Source organism: Crassostrea angulata, chromosome 6 (assembly GCF_025612915.1).
Source record: "Crassostrea angulata isolate pt1a10 chromosome 6, ASM2561291v2, whole genome shotgun sequence".
Lineage (NCBI taxonomy): Eukaryota > Metazoa > Mollusca > Bivalvia > Ostreida > Ostreidae > Magallana > Magallana angulata.
Genome location: NC_069116.1, coordinates 44,311,631 through 44,329,924, shown reverse-complemented (window position 1 = coordinate 44,329,924; position 18,294 = coordinate 44,311,631). Strand labels below are relative to the sequence as shown.

General features: G+C 31.9%; 1 protein-coding gene across 4 annotated transcripts in view; it reads right to left on the bottom strand.

Annotated features, from left to right (window-relative positions):
* The window catches only part of LOC128186469 (G-protein coupled receptor dmsr-1-like), a 40,327-nt gene that overhangs the window by 19,352 nt on the left and 2,681 nt on the right, over positions 1-18,294 (bottom strand). Inside the window, exon 1 of one of the 4 annotated variants that reach the window (XM_052856244.1) lies at positions 11,022-11,241. The exons of 1 other annotated variant lie outside the window; for it this stretch is intronic. Coding sequence is in view for 1 of the 3 variants with exons in the window: in XM_052856242.1 (XP_052712202.1) it covers positions 2,311-2,360 (50 nt within the window). In the remaining 2 variants the exon portion in view is untranslated. Of the gene's footprint in view, positions 1-2,310; positions 2,946-9,547; positions 9,576-11,021; positions 11,242-18,294 lie in introns of those variants that run through there. 2 more of the 4 variants (XM_052856246.1, XM_052856242.1) reach the window with 2 other exon arrangements.

Here is an 18,294-nt window from a genome sequence, read left to right as displayed (position 1 = left end):
CTAGATAGCGCCACCACATCACAGAGTTTTCATAATGAAATCCGCCAAGGGTTTACGGGGAGCAAAGTGGACCGAAAACCCTTGGCTAGCGAAGATGAGACACCGAATACATGTAGATTAATCATTTTGATCAGAAGATACACAACCCGAGTGTGAACATTTTGAAAATATGTTGCATTTATTTGAATTATGAATTGATATCACTTATCACTGTGGTTGCTTGTTAAGTTTCCGGGGAAAAAAAGCGATATGTGTGTGGTTGTGTGTGTGTGTGTGTGAGAGAGAGAGAGAGAGAGAGTGAGAGAGAGAGAGAGAGAGAGAGAGAGAGAGAGAGAGAGAGAGGTTTATTTCACATCAGAACTACAGAGGTATACAACAAGTTAAGCTTAATATTTTTCATCTTTCATTTTTGTTCCTGTAAAAGACTAGCAAATGTATCGAGAGTATGCTATCCCATAATAATGCTAATTATCTTCCGCGGGACTAAAAATCAATTTTCGTCATGATGTCCCCCGGTGATGTACTGTCGCACTTTATTTCAAGTGCAAAGAGGTTAATACTGTTGACACTTTTTGTCTGGTTAAACGACTGTCTAGAATGGCTGCTTTGAATAAATAAACTGTCCTTGTAAAGTTACTTTTCTTATTTCTGAAATCTACTCTGTACGTAAAATCACATAATTGTAGGAAGTAAGATGTAAAGCTTATGTTCAAATGATCTAAGGCTTATTTTTGTAAGTCAGACAAGCATGGAATGCCATTTCAATTATTTTCAAGCATACATTATATGTATATGTGATAGTTTTCTGCAGCTGAAAGTACTATTTGTTGTCGTTAAGAAGGCATGGGTTAGAGAGACACATCTGAAAAAATAAATATAGCAATACTAGGCTTTGTGCGGTTTGGACCACAGATTCTGCACCGCACCCCATTACAATGTATCTAACTCAACATGTCTCACATTGCTTTTAAAACGAAAAAGGCTTCATCTTAATTTCAGTAATACAATTTTGATTTTCTTTTATGTCGATTATAACATTGTTCATGTTTATTTTATGTGAAATTCAAACACAGTTTAGCTGTTACGAATGTGACATATTTCTTTTTTTCCAATTACCTTATTACATTTGTACACGTAAATTAATATTTTCTTCAACAAAAATATTCTTAGATTTGGTCAAAGGCAAATCCTTTGCAGATTTGGTATGTGCCAGTCTTAAACCCACACAATATATCACAATGAGCAATTTCACAGACAATAACTTTCTTTTCCCATTATATGCATGTATATTCACCCAAACCAATATAAGCTGAACAAATCTTGGCAGTGGAGCAACGTGGTGGGCACTTGTCAATGTGAATAGAAGCGACGCAACTCCCACTGTTTTCCAAATAAAATATTTTCCCTTAACACCAGTACATTAATAATTACCTCCTTAACCCCATCTTGTAAAAATCACAAGCGCTGCCGATCTTGTGCATGTTTTATCTACAAATAAATGATTTATTTGTTGTTTTTATCTCACGGCAATAAAACATCGCTTGTTTTCAGCGGTGGTTGACTGAGCTTCCCTCACAAATATTTCATCCTTCACCCTTTGTTAACATTCATTGTATCCAGAGGGTTGATCAGAAAACCGGGGGTTTAGCGATTCCCCATGGAAGTAGTCACTGCTAACAAAATTTACAGCGACTTCAATTTGTAGATACGTAGGATGACTTTATGCAAAATTAAAGAGCATTTTACAAGACCATATAATATTACCATTGTAATTTTCTCTGAAATTTGCTCGTTCCATCGATTTCTTAAACATAGTCAGCAGAGAGGTTTATAAAATGATAATGAAATACAGATTTGTTAAATATATGAAGATGAAAATATGCTCAAAAGTATGCCAATCTACATGTACCTGAACATATGTTTAGTTCTAAACTCCACAATCCTAATAACAGTTTATCCATTATAATACAAATATACATGTAATATTATTTATATAATATATTTTATATTATATTTCTAAATAAAAAGGTGGTGCGATTCCTCTACAATTTGAAGACTTACGTCGTATACAAAATCAGTATCTCTGCATCATATATTCCTTTCATACAGTGTATAAAAACTTTCGGGAGGAGTATGCAGTTTTATTTTTTTTCTTCTTCATTATACATGTATTTTGATAATCGTATACCGCCATTGCATTATATTTTTGGCAACATATCCTTAAAAAATTCCATTATTTTTCGGCTGAAATTTTTTTTCAAAGTTATAGTTATCTGAGTAATAACAAACTGCGTATAAAGAAAAACTCACCACCATTGCAAGCACCTCTTCCCACTTCTGTAAACCATTTTAAACTGCATATTTGAGCAACTAATTCCGCGTTTTCGAACAATGACCCACCGGATCAACGCAGTAGGTGAAACGTCGAGAAAGCCCTGTTCCTCTTACTTAGAAGAAATTCATTTTCACTCAGTTCTTAAACAGTTTTCATTTTCTTTGTCACATTTGTAATTTCCCAAGACGACATTCCCTACACTAAAAGCGACGCGGACTGTTACTCCTAGGGGTATACTCGTTTGACATACTTTGGCACTGTGTAGCAGATCAGCAAACGGTTGACACAATTAGAGTAAAATGGATTGTATAAGACGGATGCTTAATGTAATAATCCGAGAACTCACATGCAGTTACAAGGGGGTAAAAACTAATACCAGTACATCGGCATTGTTAACGATTCCAAAATGTAAATATACCTCTGTATAATAGTAAGAGTCGCTACCTGCTGTGAGAAATTGAACTTTTTTTTCCAGTGTTGGACAAGGCCAAGTTGAGCAGCGTTGTAGCATAGACTGTGCGTTTAGCTAATTGAAATATAAACGTTTGTAGAAAAAGAACAGTTGTTACAAACCCGGATCCATAATAAACGAATGCTATTGGATCACGTTCCCTTTGAACAACGTAAAACGATAATTCTGCGAGATTAAATTCTTTTGGAACTAGTTTGATCAATTTCCGATTTTTCTCTACAAAAACGTTTTAAAAAGACCTTTTCTTGTTCTGTAAAAAATCCCAAATAATCTGATAATGGTTTAACCATACATCTGGAATTTGTCTCTAGTCCTTTTTCATTAGTTTTTGCTGAAATACAAACATTTGATTTGATTTCGATACGTTATCTTTCAGCAAGCATTATCACGAAATCAATATTAGGATTTCAGTTATCAACTTCCTTTTTCCGGGTTTTGTCGGGAGTATGAGGGGCATTCATTAATTGGAGAATTCCCTCCATGATTAAGCTAAATTTGCAAGCCTCTACAACAGTAATGCAATTTGTATGCTTTTGACAAAAGATATTTTCCCATTTATATACATTTTCACCACTTAATAGAAAGAAATTGGACTCATATGATCTAATTGACAATTAGAGTCACAATTTTGTAGACCGAAATCGTTAACATTGGAAGACAAACTGGTAGAATTGCTCCTTCCTTCAAGTCTTTATTATTTTGATCCACAATCACTGATAGAAAAATAGTGAATCATCAAAGTGGAACAATAAAAAGGACAAACGTGGATACTATGGCACTAATACCCATATATTGGAATACAATTTCAAATTTTTAAATTTTATCCAAATTGACTGCTTTAACTATACGTGTATTATAATAAAATTATTCAAATTTAAAGCAAAATATCCCACCATAGCTGTCTGAATATTTTAACAAACACCGAGGAAAAAACTCGACAATTTTTACAGCATTGAGCCCTAATCTATAAAAAGCGCAATTTTTATGTCGAATGGACATTCCATGCCTACAGCTACTGCTGCTAGTGCTACAATAATCAATGAACCATATAAATACCAAATATACATGTGTATGATGCTATGTTTATGAGTGTATGGACTTTAATATATTTTCAGAAATGTTTAGATGTTGTTTTACAAAATAATATTTCTAAAGTATGGTGGTTCATCTTTCCATGCTTTTGTTTACTGAAATATATTCCATTGAAATCAAACGTAATTGTAAATTACTCCATGACAAAACTATGGAGGATATACCCATTCTATAGAAGAAAATGCAATGAAGCTCTAAAAAATATACTTTATTTGAATTTCAATTGCTAAACTTATCTGAGCACTGAAATCGATATAAAATTTAATTCATAATAAAAGTTTGGAAAGAAAAATTATATAATGGATTTTTAATGATTCAGATAGTTTCTTATCCGTCCTTATAGAACCATTTTAACAAGAGCTTGGACTTAAGGTAGTTAGTGTCAAACTGCAATGTAACGTAGGCCTGTCTATTTCATTGTTGGGCACTCAGCCATTGCTCTTTGAAATTAACACGATTTGTCTGGCTTTTGAGCGGTGTATATTTCACCCGAAGCCAGCGTCATTTTTAACTTGTTTTGACGCAAGAAAAAGATAGTTACGTCATACTGAAAGTCCAAGGCCTTGTTGAAATGGTTCTATATGGTAGCAACCCGCCATATTAAGCCATCTTCTTTTATGCCATGTCATCGACGTCTCTTCAAAAGCAACTAATTGTTTGCATTTCTCAGCGATGCATGTATGCAAATAGTTCAGGATACTTTTTTATTAATTAAAAGGTGTTCGTTTGTTTTGTGGACATCAATCATTCATTTAAATAGACTATGGGTAGTGTGTAAAGTAAGCTTTTAATTAAAACGCGCAGTGGTAAAAAGTAAAGCAATGCCCCATGGATTTTGAGTTAAGAATTCTAATTTGATGAAACTATTCCCATATGAGATTTTACATAAAAAAAATTTTTTAATTCTTCCATATGTACCAGAATACCACAAAATATATTTCCTTTAATTTTCAAAAAAGCATAATTATATTAATAACCAGACGTTATAAAATCATGTTGGTATGCTATGAATAACATTTCTCACTGCATGTCAACTAACAACTAATAAAAAAACAACGCCGACGGACAATCATGTAAGCAAATGGAAAAAGCATGTTTTGCTGTTGATCAAACTCGTCATATGTTTACACGATAACAATACAAAAAATTGAATTGATTGTGTGAATAACTGCAGACATTAAACCCATTATGTCTAAAACTATATTTTTTCAGAAATGATTATTGCTCTGCAGATGTTTACCGCCAGGAGAATTGGCATGAACTTTTTATTACTTCTATAAATGGATCAGAATGGAATTTGCGATTACGAAAATATTGAGGATTAACTCGTTTTTGAAATTTGTTTTTACTTTCTGAACTCAATAACAAGTCATCTTTTAAAAAAGGTTGCTAGATAAGATGAATAACGCAAATGCATTCATTTTTTGAATAATTTTGTACGAATATCGTAGACAAATTAAAACTAATTTTTTATAGCTTGTCTTTTCCTTACATTTTATGACTTTGATATCACTCCTAATACATTTCAAACAAGACCAAGCATCGTTTAATAGCAGTCGCATCCCACCAATCAAACTCCAACGATCTTCATCTATAGTTTTTTTTTCCTCTTCATAATCTACCACGGAACATTTCATCTTGTCAAGCCTTACGCTGATTATCAAGCAATCGTAAACAAGGGGAGAATTAATAACATTAAATACAGGGCAAAAATCGATCACGCTAGATAACTGGAATGCTGATAATCAGTGGAAGTGCCGCAGACATATTACGTATTGTCATACCATTGGTAAACATGCGACTCGACTTATCTCGACACGACCTGTCTAATAAACATCGTCTACTACTCTTTTTTTTCTCTGAAGTCCAGGAAGTACCGGAGGAAATGACTAAAACTACACGCCTTAATACGTTACACGGGACAGGATATTAACCTACAGAGAAGATAATTGATTTGCTGGAATACATAAATCATTAAAAATATAAATGAAAACACGTGAACATTTGGCAAAATCGTCATTATTTATAAACAAAAGTCCTTCCTTGAGCGTTTCGATTTAATTGTATTGTTGAACGGAAATAGCCTTAACAAAAGCTTATCTGAACTTTTCAAAAACATGAATTAAAAATGTCTTGACATATTATGATCAATGCAAATACATCAGATGTAAACACACTATAAATGTTCCCGTCAACTCGACGGTGAAAACGGGAAAGGGATCATTTTGGTTAGTTTGATATTGTCACTAAAGCAAGTCATTGCATTAATTAACGATTTTATGGCTTGTGTCTTTAATAGATCTTGCTTAATTGATTGTTGAAAATATGTATATGTTAATGGAAAATACCATAGATTATAGATTTCAAAGAAAGTAAAAACTTTAATTGTCGTTTTCGTTCAAATTGTTAAACTTTAAATATATGTACATATACACCAATGAAATGTTTCATGTCACACGTGCTTAAATATAAATGAAACATGCAATGAGTTCTTAGTGTCGAATCTTGTAAAACTTGTAAAAAAATAAAAGAGTGTGTTTGAACTTCAACCAATAAAACAATAACTCTATGTATTTTACATATTGTCTAATATTGCTCCTGCTTAGCATGTCAACTCTAAAGTGTTCTGAATTTTAATAAAATGAATTAAGGGTTTTACAGTTTCTATCTAGTTTGAAATTTAAAACGCATTTTATAACAAAAAAGCTACAATTTGAAATTTTTAAAAGCGGGAGGTTATCTTATCCAAATTGAAATATCAAAGTGTTCAGTGACAGTTGAAATAGAGGAGCGATCTATTGATACAAACCGGTTTTAAGAGGTGCTTTAGAATTAAAGAGAAGATTGTTTTTATCACTAAACAGATGCTGATCAGGGTAATTTCATTTGCTAAGGATGTCTAAGAAAAGAACATGTTTACCCTAAGCTAATGTTGAAAGATATACTCCTCTCTTCCTGATGTTTTCATTAGTAGGATCAAACCGTTTTTTTTACTTTAAAAGCTTAAATATACATGTACATGATTGAAATATTCTCTGTTAGCTAACTTGAGGTTTTATCTCCTTGAGGATTCAGTAAATTAAAATGGAAATGTCTTAAAATGTTTGCGCACTTTACTATACTAAAATTGATTCAGTATTTCCTATGTAGCGACAAACATGATGTTCACAGACTAAAGCTGCAATTACATAAATTAGGTACAGAGTACGTGTATATTTTGGGAATACCAAAGTGATATCCAATAAACTACATGTACATGTATACCTGTATGATACTGTATATTAAACAATATGAGCTGTATTTTTTAGAATTTTATTTTGCTGCAAAAACCTGCTAGTATGATAAATCTGCATATAACTTAAACTTTTATGATAAACAAGGTTTGAAAAAAATCATTAGTTTTTGTCAAAGGAAATGTTTCTCTTCTAAGTAATCTATAGCAAATCAATTTTTGTTCAGGACGACAATAATTCAATTTTGCTCCAAATAAGGCTTCTTAACGGCCTTTTCCACAAAAATATGGCTAACAGAAATTTAAAAACCATGATATTTTTGTCATTTTAGTAAAAAAGAACATTTTATTAAAAAAAAATGAAAAAATGAAATGAAAAATGCAGCTCATATTGCTTTAACATACAGTACAAATCAGCTAATACAGTGATCACCAGCTGAAGTTTACGAAATAAAATAATTGTTTTATTCCAGGCATCAAACAATTACAATGTTGAATCGTTTCTTACATTTTCTGGAACGAAATAATTTTTGTAGACCATGTAATATATATATGCGAACGACAGATTAACCAAAGGCTGAGGGAAATAAACAGATGCAGGTTGAAAGGAGGGCTAGTGAAAACATATTTTCTGTTACAATTTATCTTCATTTTTTTTAAATGTTTAAAATGACTTTAAAATCGGAAATTCTAGCAAAATAGTTGCACTCTGATTTAGTTTAACAATATATTTTACATTTTTATACTGTCCTTGCTGAAAGAATATGTAAAATGTATATGAATTCTTCATCCTTATGAATGTATTCATATAATGGATAAGTGATCAATTTCATTGTAATTCCTTTTATTACAGTCTATGGATTGTGATTATTTACAAGGGCGTAGGTGTGCGGAAACGCCTGGTTTTAACAAAGTAGAAATTTAATATTGTTTGTATTGAAAAGGGTTCATAGTGGAAAATCAAAATCAAGTTACTAATTGGGCTATAAATTCTACTGATATGTAAAAGTGCTGTCGTAGTCCCCGATGTCTATTATTGTCAAATATCGTGCCAATGTATTCACCTTGCAATCATGTATCCATTTTCAATGTGGTTAAAGTATTTTAGCAGTTTTAGAGTGCATAACTGTACTTATAATAATCAAATACCGTCAAGAAATATTTGACAGTTTTAAATGCGAAGCGTTTATAAACCATAGCAGATTCTGTTTACCATAATCATAATTGCTTGAAATTAACAATCCCGGGATGAAATTTTCAGCAGAATGGTTTCTGATGCATCTGAATAGAAAATGATTTGAAGAGGCGGAAGCATGATTATCCAGAGTCTGCGGAACGTAAGCTTTAATTGCTGAAAACTATACGGCACTGGTAATAATTCAAAGGCATACTGTTACCTAATGAACTTCTTTAACTGTCGTACATAATTATTACACCCAACGCTATATCGAACAGTGACTAAAGTATTATAACAAAGGAATTTACTTAAAAGCGCAAAATTAGAATAATTTTTCATTGGTTTTATCAATCAGGACAGTAATGTAAAACTCTTAACGAGGTAGGGATCATGGTTATTTTATCGTATTTAGTATTTCCGAACGCTCAAGAGTTTCATGATTTTTAACTATACTGGTATACCTACAAGTGTATATAGGATGTGGAAGTGTATATAAAGTCCTTCATAGTCGAGTGATTTATTTGTTGTTATTTGTGATAAAAATTAAGAATAAATATGATTGTTTGGAGCATTAATGAATATATTGATCAAAATTATGTGTTTCATAATTAAATCAAATGTATTGACAAGATAATAAATGATTAATTTTTTTTAATAAAATAATATCCGATTAGAAAGCGAGTGCAAAGATGCAGTTCTCAGAAAATCAAATAGAGTATATGTCACATACAAGTAATTAGTAAGTATAAATTAAAATTAGACAAGCTCAAATCTCTATTGACCTGACTCTCACTTTTATGAACTTGAAATTTTTATCTCCATGGTCATCAAAAGCAACATTAATATTTTAGCACTGAGGAGATTTGTAATGCGATTGAGATGACTCGATAGTTGTTGTCATTTTTAGACTTTATTGATTTTCTTTAGAAGAAGAGCTCTATATAAACTTATACGAAAGTATCCAAATTTAACAGGTAAAATATATGGATTTGTCTTTAATAATATAATAGTCAATGCATAAACAAAGTATATTTTAAAATTTTAGGTAGATCTGATAGTTAAAGAACTTGAACAAGCACACATTTCATTTAGCAAAGACCGCAATCATCGAACAAATGACAATGAAGTGATTTTTCAATAAAGAGAAATTATTATCTAAAGAAGACGTTAAGCAGCAAGCACGGTTATTACTAATAAGATATTCAAAACGTTCAAATGCTTTCTGCGTATTCCACATACCTTCTGATAACCAGAATTTAATCCAACGAAATATTATAGAATGCTTGTGCCAAGTTCTATTTATACACATATATCAAGTTTATAACCATTAATAGTAACAGACATTATTACACTGTCATATTTTTACATAATTAGTAATAACTTTTAAATGACTGTTAAATGATTTTATTGCAAAACGTTCAACTTACACACGCAAAGTGGAACCCTTATAATTGTTTTTACATCATTAATATAATCAAATTTCCATCATTTAGGAATTTTGATAACTAAATTGACTCGACATTGGAAAAACCGGGGGAAAATTAACTCGCCATATGAGGGTCATTATAGTTTTGTTTTGAGCTTGTAATTTAATTTCTAAGCAGACTCGGGCATAAAAAGCTAATCGGCTTGCCACATGAAACAATCAATATTAACAGCAAAGAACATTATTTTGGGGTGGAATTGATAATGTTCTAATCACGCAAAATCTGCTGGACACTTTAATGATATTTGCATGTTGCGTATTACCAATAACAAAGCACGCTGCACGCAAAGCGCATTCAATTGGGTTTCCTTTATGCGACTATGAACAACTTTACCATGCCGATTTCATGTGCGTAAAACTTCTGTTAATGGCTCTCAAAATAAATCACTGATCGATATATTGATGAATTAAATTATCAGGCACTGTCAATTTGAAGTAGGGGAAAATTTGAACAACAGCATGAATAATTATATGGAAATTGTTTTTAGATTCAGGTTTAAATCTTTATATTAAATGTTTACAGCAGAATCAAAGCAACACTAATAGCTTTGCTGCTTATCTTTGTCGATAATTTACCGCACTGATGAATTACAATAACAAATTGACAAGCCCTTAAACCATAAAATTCAAGGCAAAATTCAAATGAATTACATACATGTACAGACATTCATTTTTATCGAGTAGAAATGCCTATCCTTTAGGAATGAAAATACCAAATATAACTCGCTCAAGTTAAATAAACGATAACAACTTGGCTTAGGAAATGAACGGCTTATAAACAGCACAGTTTCTACATAAAAATGTACTTTACTTAAATCCATCCTGCATAGTTCAATTTTCTGCCACAAAATAAAATGTAGAAAAGTTTGACATTAAAAGGTAATAAATTACTCAAAAGGAAATATTTCAGCGGATTGATACGATTTTGATGCGTCAAATGTCTTATGAGATCAAATATCTATTCACAATAATACATAGATTTAAAAAAAAGAAGATAAAACTCTCATACTAAACTGCATTATACATTGTGAGGTTTCTACATTTTTATAAGTATTTTTAAGTTACAACGATTATTTTACTCCCTTTGCTAGTACTTAAAAGTTGAAACATTCGCACTGGAAAAAAATCTGAATTTCTACATCAATAGAAATGTAATCAGGCATTTTCTCTGCCACTATCATAATAGTTATTTAACCTCATACCAGCAAAAGAAGGTACTAAACTTACCTCTAAACTTATGATGATGGTAAATTGTCTTAAAAGTTCTTAATCACTAAATGCACAAGTCTTCAATGTATAAAACCCTGTTTTTTCGAAGAACAACAATCATCCTTTTGCGCTCTTTTGATTTTTTTTTTGAAACAAAACGGAACCTTTCTACCTGACCATCGGTACCGTAGTAGTAATTGTTTAACACTTCCGGGCGTAATGGGGTCTACCGCCTTAATGTTCGGTCTCCTAGTCTAAGTCCGATATTTTAAGGGATGACTGGGTTTCTGACAAAAGTTATGGCAATCGATGGTCACTGAGTTCTAAAGAACCTCACATCTTCACCGTCAAGAGAGCACCACATATAAAACAACCTTAATATTGTAGTACATTAATGGCCTTTCGTCAAAGGGGATCGCCGCAACAGAAGAAAAATTATTAGTTTTCTGTAATAATTTAAGCGCCTTAAAACAAGATATGGACCAAAAAGGGGTGTAATAACTGTTTCGTAGAGACAAGAAATAGATTTATAGTTGTTCGATGACTAGGAAACAGTTGAAAGTGAGGAAAATCGACAATCCAAACAGGTCTCGATGAATTCTTTTGAAGAAATATGTGGGCTTTATTTGACTCTGGAGACTTTACCATCCATTTTGTGGTACCGCCTTTTAATTAATACGGAATGCAAGACAGTTGTTGTATTATTGCAAATGACTTCCTTCAATTATATAAACGTCAAAATACAGAAATTTACGCATAATAATAGTTTTTTAATCTTTTTTTCCACCCACCCCCCTAATGGTTTACAGTTGTTGATGTAGATGATGACTGTAAACTACTTCTAAAAATATGTATTCACGAGTCATTTATCACCCAGTCTTTATATAAAAATATACTAGATTGAGAACTTTTTAGCTTATTTAAACCCGCCTGGGTAAATAAAGAAAATAAATGACAAGTGAAAAGCAATCAATGTGACAACAAATCGTGTTTTCTTTAATGTGAACTGTATCCATAATCCATGTCAACCCTAAATTGATAAACACTACCCACCGTATCAAGTGAAATGGAGTACTCTATATGCAATATTTTGCAAAACAATAAATAAGTTCAAAAGCTGGTATTTTTTCCCATAAATTATCAGAAATCAAAATCCTAGCAATATGCACACCTCTGATATATGTACAATTGATCTGCAAAAGAACAACTTCCTATCTTGAAAACTGTAGGAGGAGTAATCCGTACAATATGGGTACCCTTTTGGTATCCGTCCGTTCAATACTGTGTATTTTGTGTTCATAGCGTACTACATGTAAAACCAAAAATTTATAAGATCAAATTGAACTATGTAAATAACCATGAAACATAAAATCAATTTTTCTGCAGACAGTCAAATTTAAAAAAAATCGCCATAGATATTATAACATTAATCCAGCAGCGAGCTTGATAGCAAGCGGTGGTTATTGTTGTTGATTATTTGTTATTGTTTGTTGTTTTCTTTCAGTAATACAATGTGGCAATATTTGTTCAAATCTTTGCAGAGCTATTTTTTTTTAAACATGAGAAATACGGAACGATTGTTGACAGCTAGATGCAACAATCAGTAATTCTAATCGTCTGAGTGATGGACACACAGATCTAGAATGTCAAACTTTTAAAGGTTGTCGGTAAATTGCGTGTTACACCTTTTAAGCATCGTAATTAAAAAAAAAAAGCGGTCAAGACCGAATATTTGTTTTGAATATTTGTAATTTGTATGAGGTTGTTTTTAATCACGATTACACAATAACCCTGTATTACATGTTTTTGTAGTCTTCCAAAGCACGAGGACATGAAGGCTGAATCAGAATATGATTTCTAATGAACTGTTATTTTTCTGAACCAAATATCGGAAACGACAACGACGTCTATCAGCGCAGACTGCGTAAATTGAATCAAAGAAACTGTACACTAACTGTGATGTAATTGGATGTTTTTGAGAGCTGATTTTTAAAACAACTCTTCTATGCTCTCTTTGGATATATCTTACGATGTGTAGACCATGAACCTACATCAGTAATTAATATAATTATGAATTCCCATATTAGAATACTCAGTATTTTTTTATGTAAGGCAATGCAAATTGTTATCAATTGAACGCTTAATAGTTATCCAAATTACGTGATTTGTAAACAAATCGTCAAATAAATGAAAATGAACTATTCACAACCTATCACCAACGCTCATCAACACATCAAAGTTTTTTTTAAATAGTAAAAAAAACCTTTCAAAGGTATTGACAAAGTAGGAGGAATGATAATCTAAAAGATTGGTTTGCACTGGGGCGCTTAGTTGACCACACCACTATTAATCGTGATCAACTATTGTATTCCGAGTAGGGGGAGGGTGAGAAAGGTCCATAGACAGCAATTAATTCCAACAAACTATTCATCCAGTTTTCTTAACTAGTCGTTAATTCCTTGATTTTCTTGGATAATTTTGTTACATGCGTACGAACTTAGACGGTAAATTATTCCTAGTATTTAATCACCTAAATACTTGTAAAATTAAATTTTATATGACTATCTTAAGTACTATTTCTTTTGATACTCAGCTGAAATTGAGTATCAGAAATCAGAATCAGAAATCAACTCGCTTTAAAAAGTTAATATACTCCTATAATTATGTATAACACATTCATATTATGATATTGAATTAACAAATGTTTACAACTACCTTGCTACTTACTGAGAGCACCTTAACAGGACTTACCCCAAGAAGCAGGATTCACTTAATAGGGAACTTAATTTCATAGAACCTTTGTTTGTTCTAATCATTGAGGTAAGAGACGAAATACTACGGACAAGAGAAGTGGCCTTAAGGTAGGTATCAAAGTATCGGAACCTCTCTGTTTTTATTTTCATAACTTGAGTTTACGAGGTACTGCACACCTGGGGCAAAGAGGAGATATAAAATTTCATATAAATACACTGTTTATAATGTACAAAGTCATGTATATAAAAGTTACAGAGAGGTATCATGTTTACATCTGAAGTAAAAGATGTATATCATTACTTAAATGTTTCTAGATCAGTTCTTGTTTAATAAATTTTGATAATAACACCCCGCTGGTTTTTTCCTATTACGTTCAGCTGTACAGTAAACTCCATACTTGATCAATGCTAATAAAACCTAGAACTGTTACCTTAAGTCTTAATGTCACAAAATCTGAAAAAAATGAAATGGTGGGGATATTATTATAATATATCAATTGTACGATTAACTTTTTATCCATGTGAAATCGCGACGTTGGACGAACTTTTTATCCATGTGAAATCGCGACGTTGGATGAACATTTTATCCATGTGAAATGGCGACGTACAATAGGATGTGGTTTTCTTTCTTCCTCCTTTATAATAACCAAGAAAATACATGTCTTAGACGGAATAAAAAGGTTCGGATAGAGATGAGTCATCTACAATACGGTTAAGATTTTATACATCTTATCGCATGTCGCGGTTTTAGAAACTATAAAATAATCGTAAAAGAAATATGCGAGTGCTTAATTAGACTATTCACGCCTGGACGTGGCTATTACGAATGTTTTGTGGCTCTGAATAATAAGTTACTAATTGCCCTACTCATTTCGACGAGTACCATGTAAATTTGTAATTGATACATTAAGCACTGAAATTCCGTGGGGATGACCAATTTGCAAACCTTCAACGACCAGATACTAATGAGCTGTTTGATTCTATTCGAAGAATATTGACGTTTTTTGTGCTTTTTTTCGGGATCTCCCGACGAATAAAACACACTGAACAACATATTTATATTACCCAAGACTGCGAAATATTTGCTAAGTATCATAGTCGAAGTCAAGAACAACTAAACCAACGTGATTGATTGAGATTGACAGAACGAATGGGCGATAAAAATTATACATAAAAGCCAAATGTAATGCCAATTATAGCATTTCTGCTTATTTTTTATAACATTAAGATTTCGAAGATAAACTAGCTTACTATTTGATGGGTTATATAGCAAAGTTACGATCATTAAAAGAACGCGGTATAATCTGATAAGTTACATAAAGTTGTCGTAAATGCCTATCTTATTCACTTGCGATTGGAATCGGTACAGTAGTATACCCGGTTACAACCATCTTCGGAAACCCATGCCACGACCAGTCTTTCATAGCAAACGGTCGTTGGTTTCCGATGATGCGTTGCGTCAAACAGCTACTTCCTTTCGTTTACGCGCTTGCGTAGATGTAAAAGATTTAAGGATGCCGAGTGGTCGACAAATTACCCACGAGGTCCAATTTGGAAAGAACAGGGGCGTATAAGGCGTAACTAGTACATATCCCCCACTTGAAGCAATAAAAAAGAATTTGTTCGAATGCTAATAAAATATGTATTCTTGGCGTGTATACATTGTTTATTGCTATAACTTTCACCATGCATGTCAATAACGTGTTTTCATTCTATAAACACAAGTGGTATAGGTTTCCAAATTAAGCCACACGACGTTTTGTGCCTAAATCCTGATCATTTTATAATTTACTGTCATAAATTGCAATATTTTGGTATGAATTGATCTATTGGTAGACTCAATCCTAAAGATACATGTACTTTAGTTAAAATGATTAGTTTTCATTCTTTTATATTATCGATTCATTAAAGTGGATGCTATACCCATTATGAGTCAAAATTCGTTGTTTTCGAAAAAAACACCCATAAAACTTTATACCGTATAATTGTCAAACTATAAAAGTTATTCACGACGATTGGTATGTGTCAACGAAGCTCAGTGTGATAGGCGGAGGACTCCCGGCTGAGATGGTGTTCGAAACATAGGGGGCTTTTTTTTAATGTCTTTTGCTTCCGTTTAGGTAAAACATAATTTTTTCAAAATGTTTATGTCATAGATCTATATTTTGGGGGGGAAACATCTAAAACTCTTCAGATAACGACAAAAAATACTTAATGATCTTCCCCATTCAAAATAACGTTTAATAAACAATAGCGCTACCACAGTCAAAGATTGGTTGAGATCACGTTGTAATGTTAAGAAAATAATCAAATGAAGATAGGAAGAAAAGTATCAAGTATAAATGTATGTTTGTTAATAGTCAGATGATGCAGTTCTATATGTTCTATTGCACACCTTCAAATGTAATATTCCTTTATATTAGATGTACATAGGTCGTTTAAATATCCTAGATGCGGGGTATTCGACAGGCATTGTACGAATACCCTTCTCAACTGTCACTTGCACTAATTTATAACACGCGGAAAGATAAACCTAAAGTAAATTTATGAACGTCACAGCAGAAAGCTGTCAGACATCGTTTTATAACGTAAAATTATACGAGAAAAATAATCGTTTATTATAAATATTATACTCGTGTTGGATAATGAAATGAAACCTTGGGGCGAAGATTAATGGTCTAGAACTCGGCAATTTTACCACACCGCATTCGTACCAATGAATGATTCTTTAAATATCTCGTGAAGAAAATTTTAAAATTTTTTTTGGAAAAATAGCAATTGTTATAGGAAATACTTTTTCGTCAATCTGATTAAAGGAAAGAAACTATATTTTTTGTCTTTTACAGACAAATATTGATATTCTTTAAAATTAAGTTTACAACAATGCAAGATTAGAAGACTTCAACAGCAATATTGTAGACCGAAATCCTATGTGTATACTTTTCTTCGTACTATTGTAAACGAAGTTTCATTACGGTATCAAGGCGTTTTGTAAACATACATCGCCTTTAACCAGTTTACATGTAAATAAAATGAAAAACACTACTTTTGGAGATAAGTAGTAAAGTTTTGAATTTCGCAAAGGAGACTCGAACTTCATTTCTCGAACATGACCGTATTAATATGTTTGCCGTATAACAAGAGAGAAAATGTCGTTGATTATTTTTAGAGTATATAATAAATCACTACTTGCATTTTTCTGACATAAAAGCTAAACCTACATGACACTAACAATAATTTCCGGTTCTACAAGATTTATCGAACATGGATGAGAATTGGCCATTGTTACTTTTTCTTTCCTTTATATTGCCAACTATATATCTGTATCGGTCAGAACATGATGGCACCATACCCATCGACTGGAAAGTCTCAAATGTTCGATGTAATTGTATTTATTAATAAAGTATGAACGTAGTGATGCGCACCGACTATTCAACCCACTTTCTTCAGAGACATGGGCTTTGAGTTCGTATTAATTCCATATTTCTAGGTGCAATTTAGGAAAATTTTGACGTAATATAATTCATTCAATCAATTTTACAAATTTTTTACTGCTCCTTGAGGACCCGCTTTTCGGGTAAAAAGGTCGTAGAGTATGTTTATTCATAATTAAAATATACTATAATTAACTTCTATCTAAGCTAATTAAATCATATCTGCTACATGAAACAAATGTATAAAGTTAACATTTTTTTTATCAAATTAAAAACCTATTTAATTACCAATGAATGTCGATCCAGACCAAACTACTGACAATTTAAGTTATCATTTAGTACATGTAGTAAGTTGTTTGCGTGCAGATGAGCAAAGAAATATAAATGAAAGAAAGGTTTTCTGACCCGAAGAAATATATGAATAGTTCTAACTTCTCAGCTTAAAATTAAAAAGAACATCTCTTGGTCATTTCATCTTTTATAATTGTAATAGATTCACATATATACTCACTGTGAAATAAGTACTTTTCAAATATTTTACTTTTCTGAAATACTGTAACTAATTATGATTCTGAAAAAAGATTATACATCACTGTAAGTATAAACAATCTAGCTTTCAATTCAAAACATTAACATAGACCCTTTATACAGTTCCAAAAGAATTTATTTATAAGATAAAATTACATGTACCAAATAATAGCGATCAATTAAGCTGCTATAAATAGCTTACATAATCTCTATCACTCAATGCATCCTGAACCCCAACAGCGTTTAGTTGATGACCCATTATTAACATATCTGTTCCTATGGAGTAAATAATTATATTGTAAAGTAGATTTCAGTTGATTAAACGTTAAGAGGTGCAGTTAGTTAAATACCACTGAGATAGGTGAAAATAAGATCGTGAAGGAAATTTTCAGTACCCTATATGCAATATTTCGCTAAAAAATGACTAAGTTCAAAAGCTGGTAATTTTTTCATAAATAATCAGAAATCAAAATCCTAGCAATATGCACACCTCTGATACATGTATATGTGCAATTGATCTGCAATAGAACAATTTCATATCTTGAAAACTGTAGGAGGAGTTATCCGTACAATGAG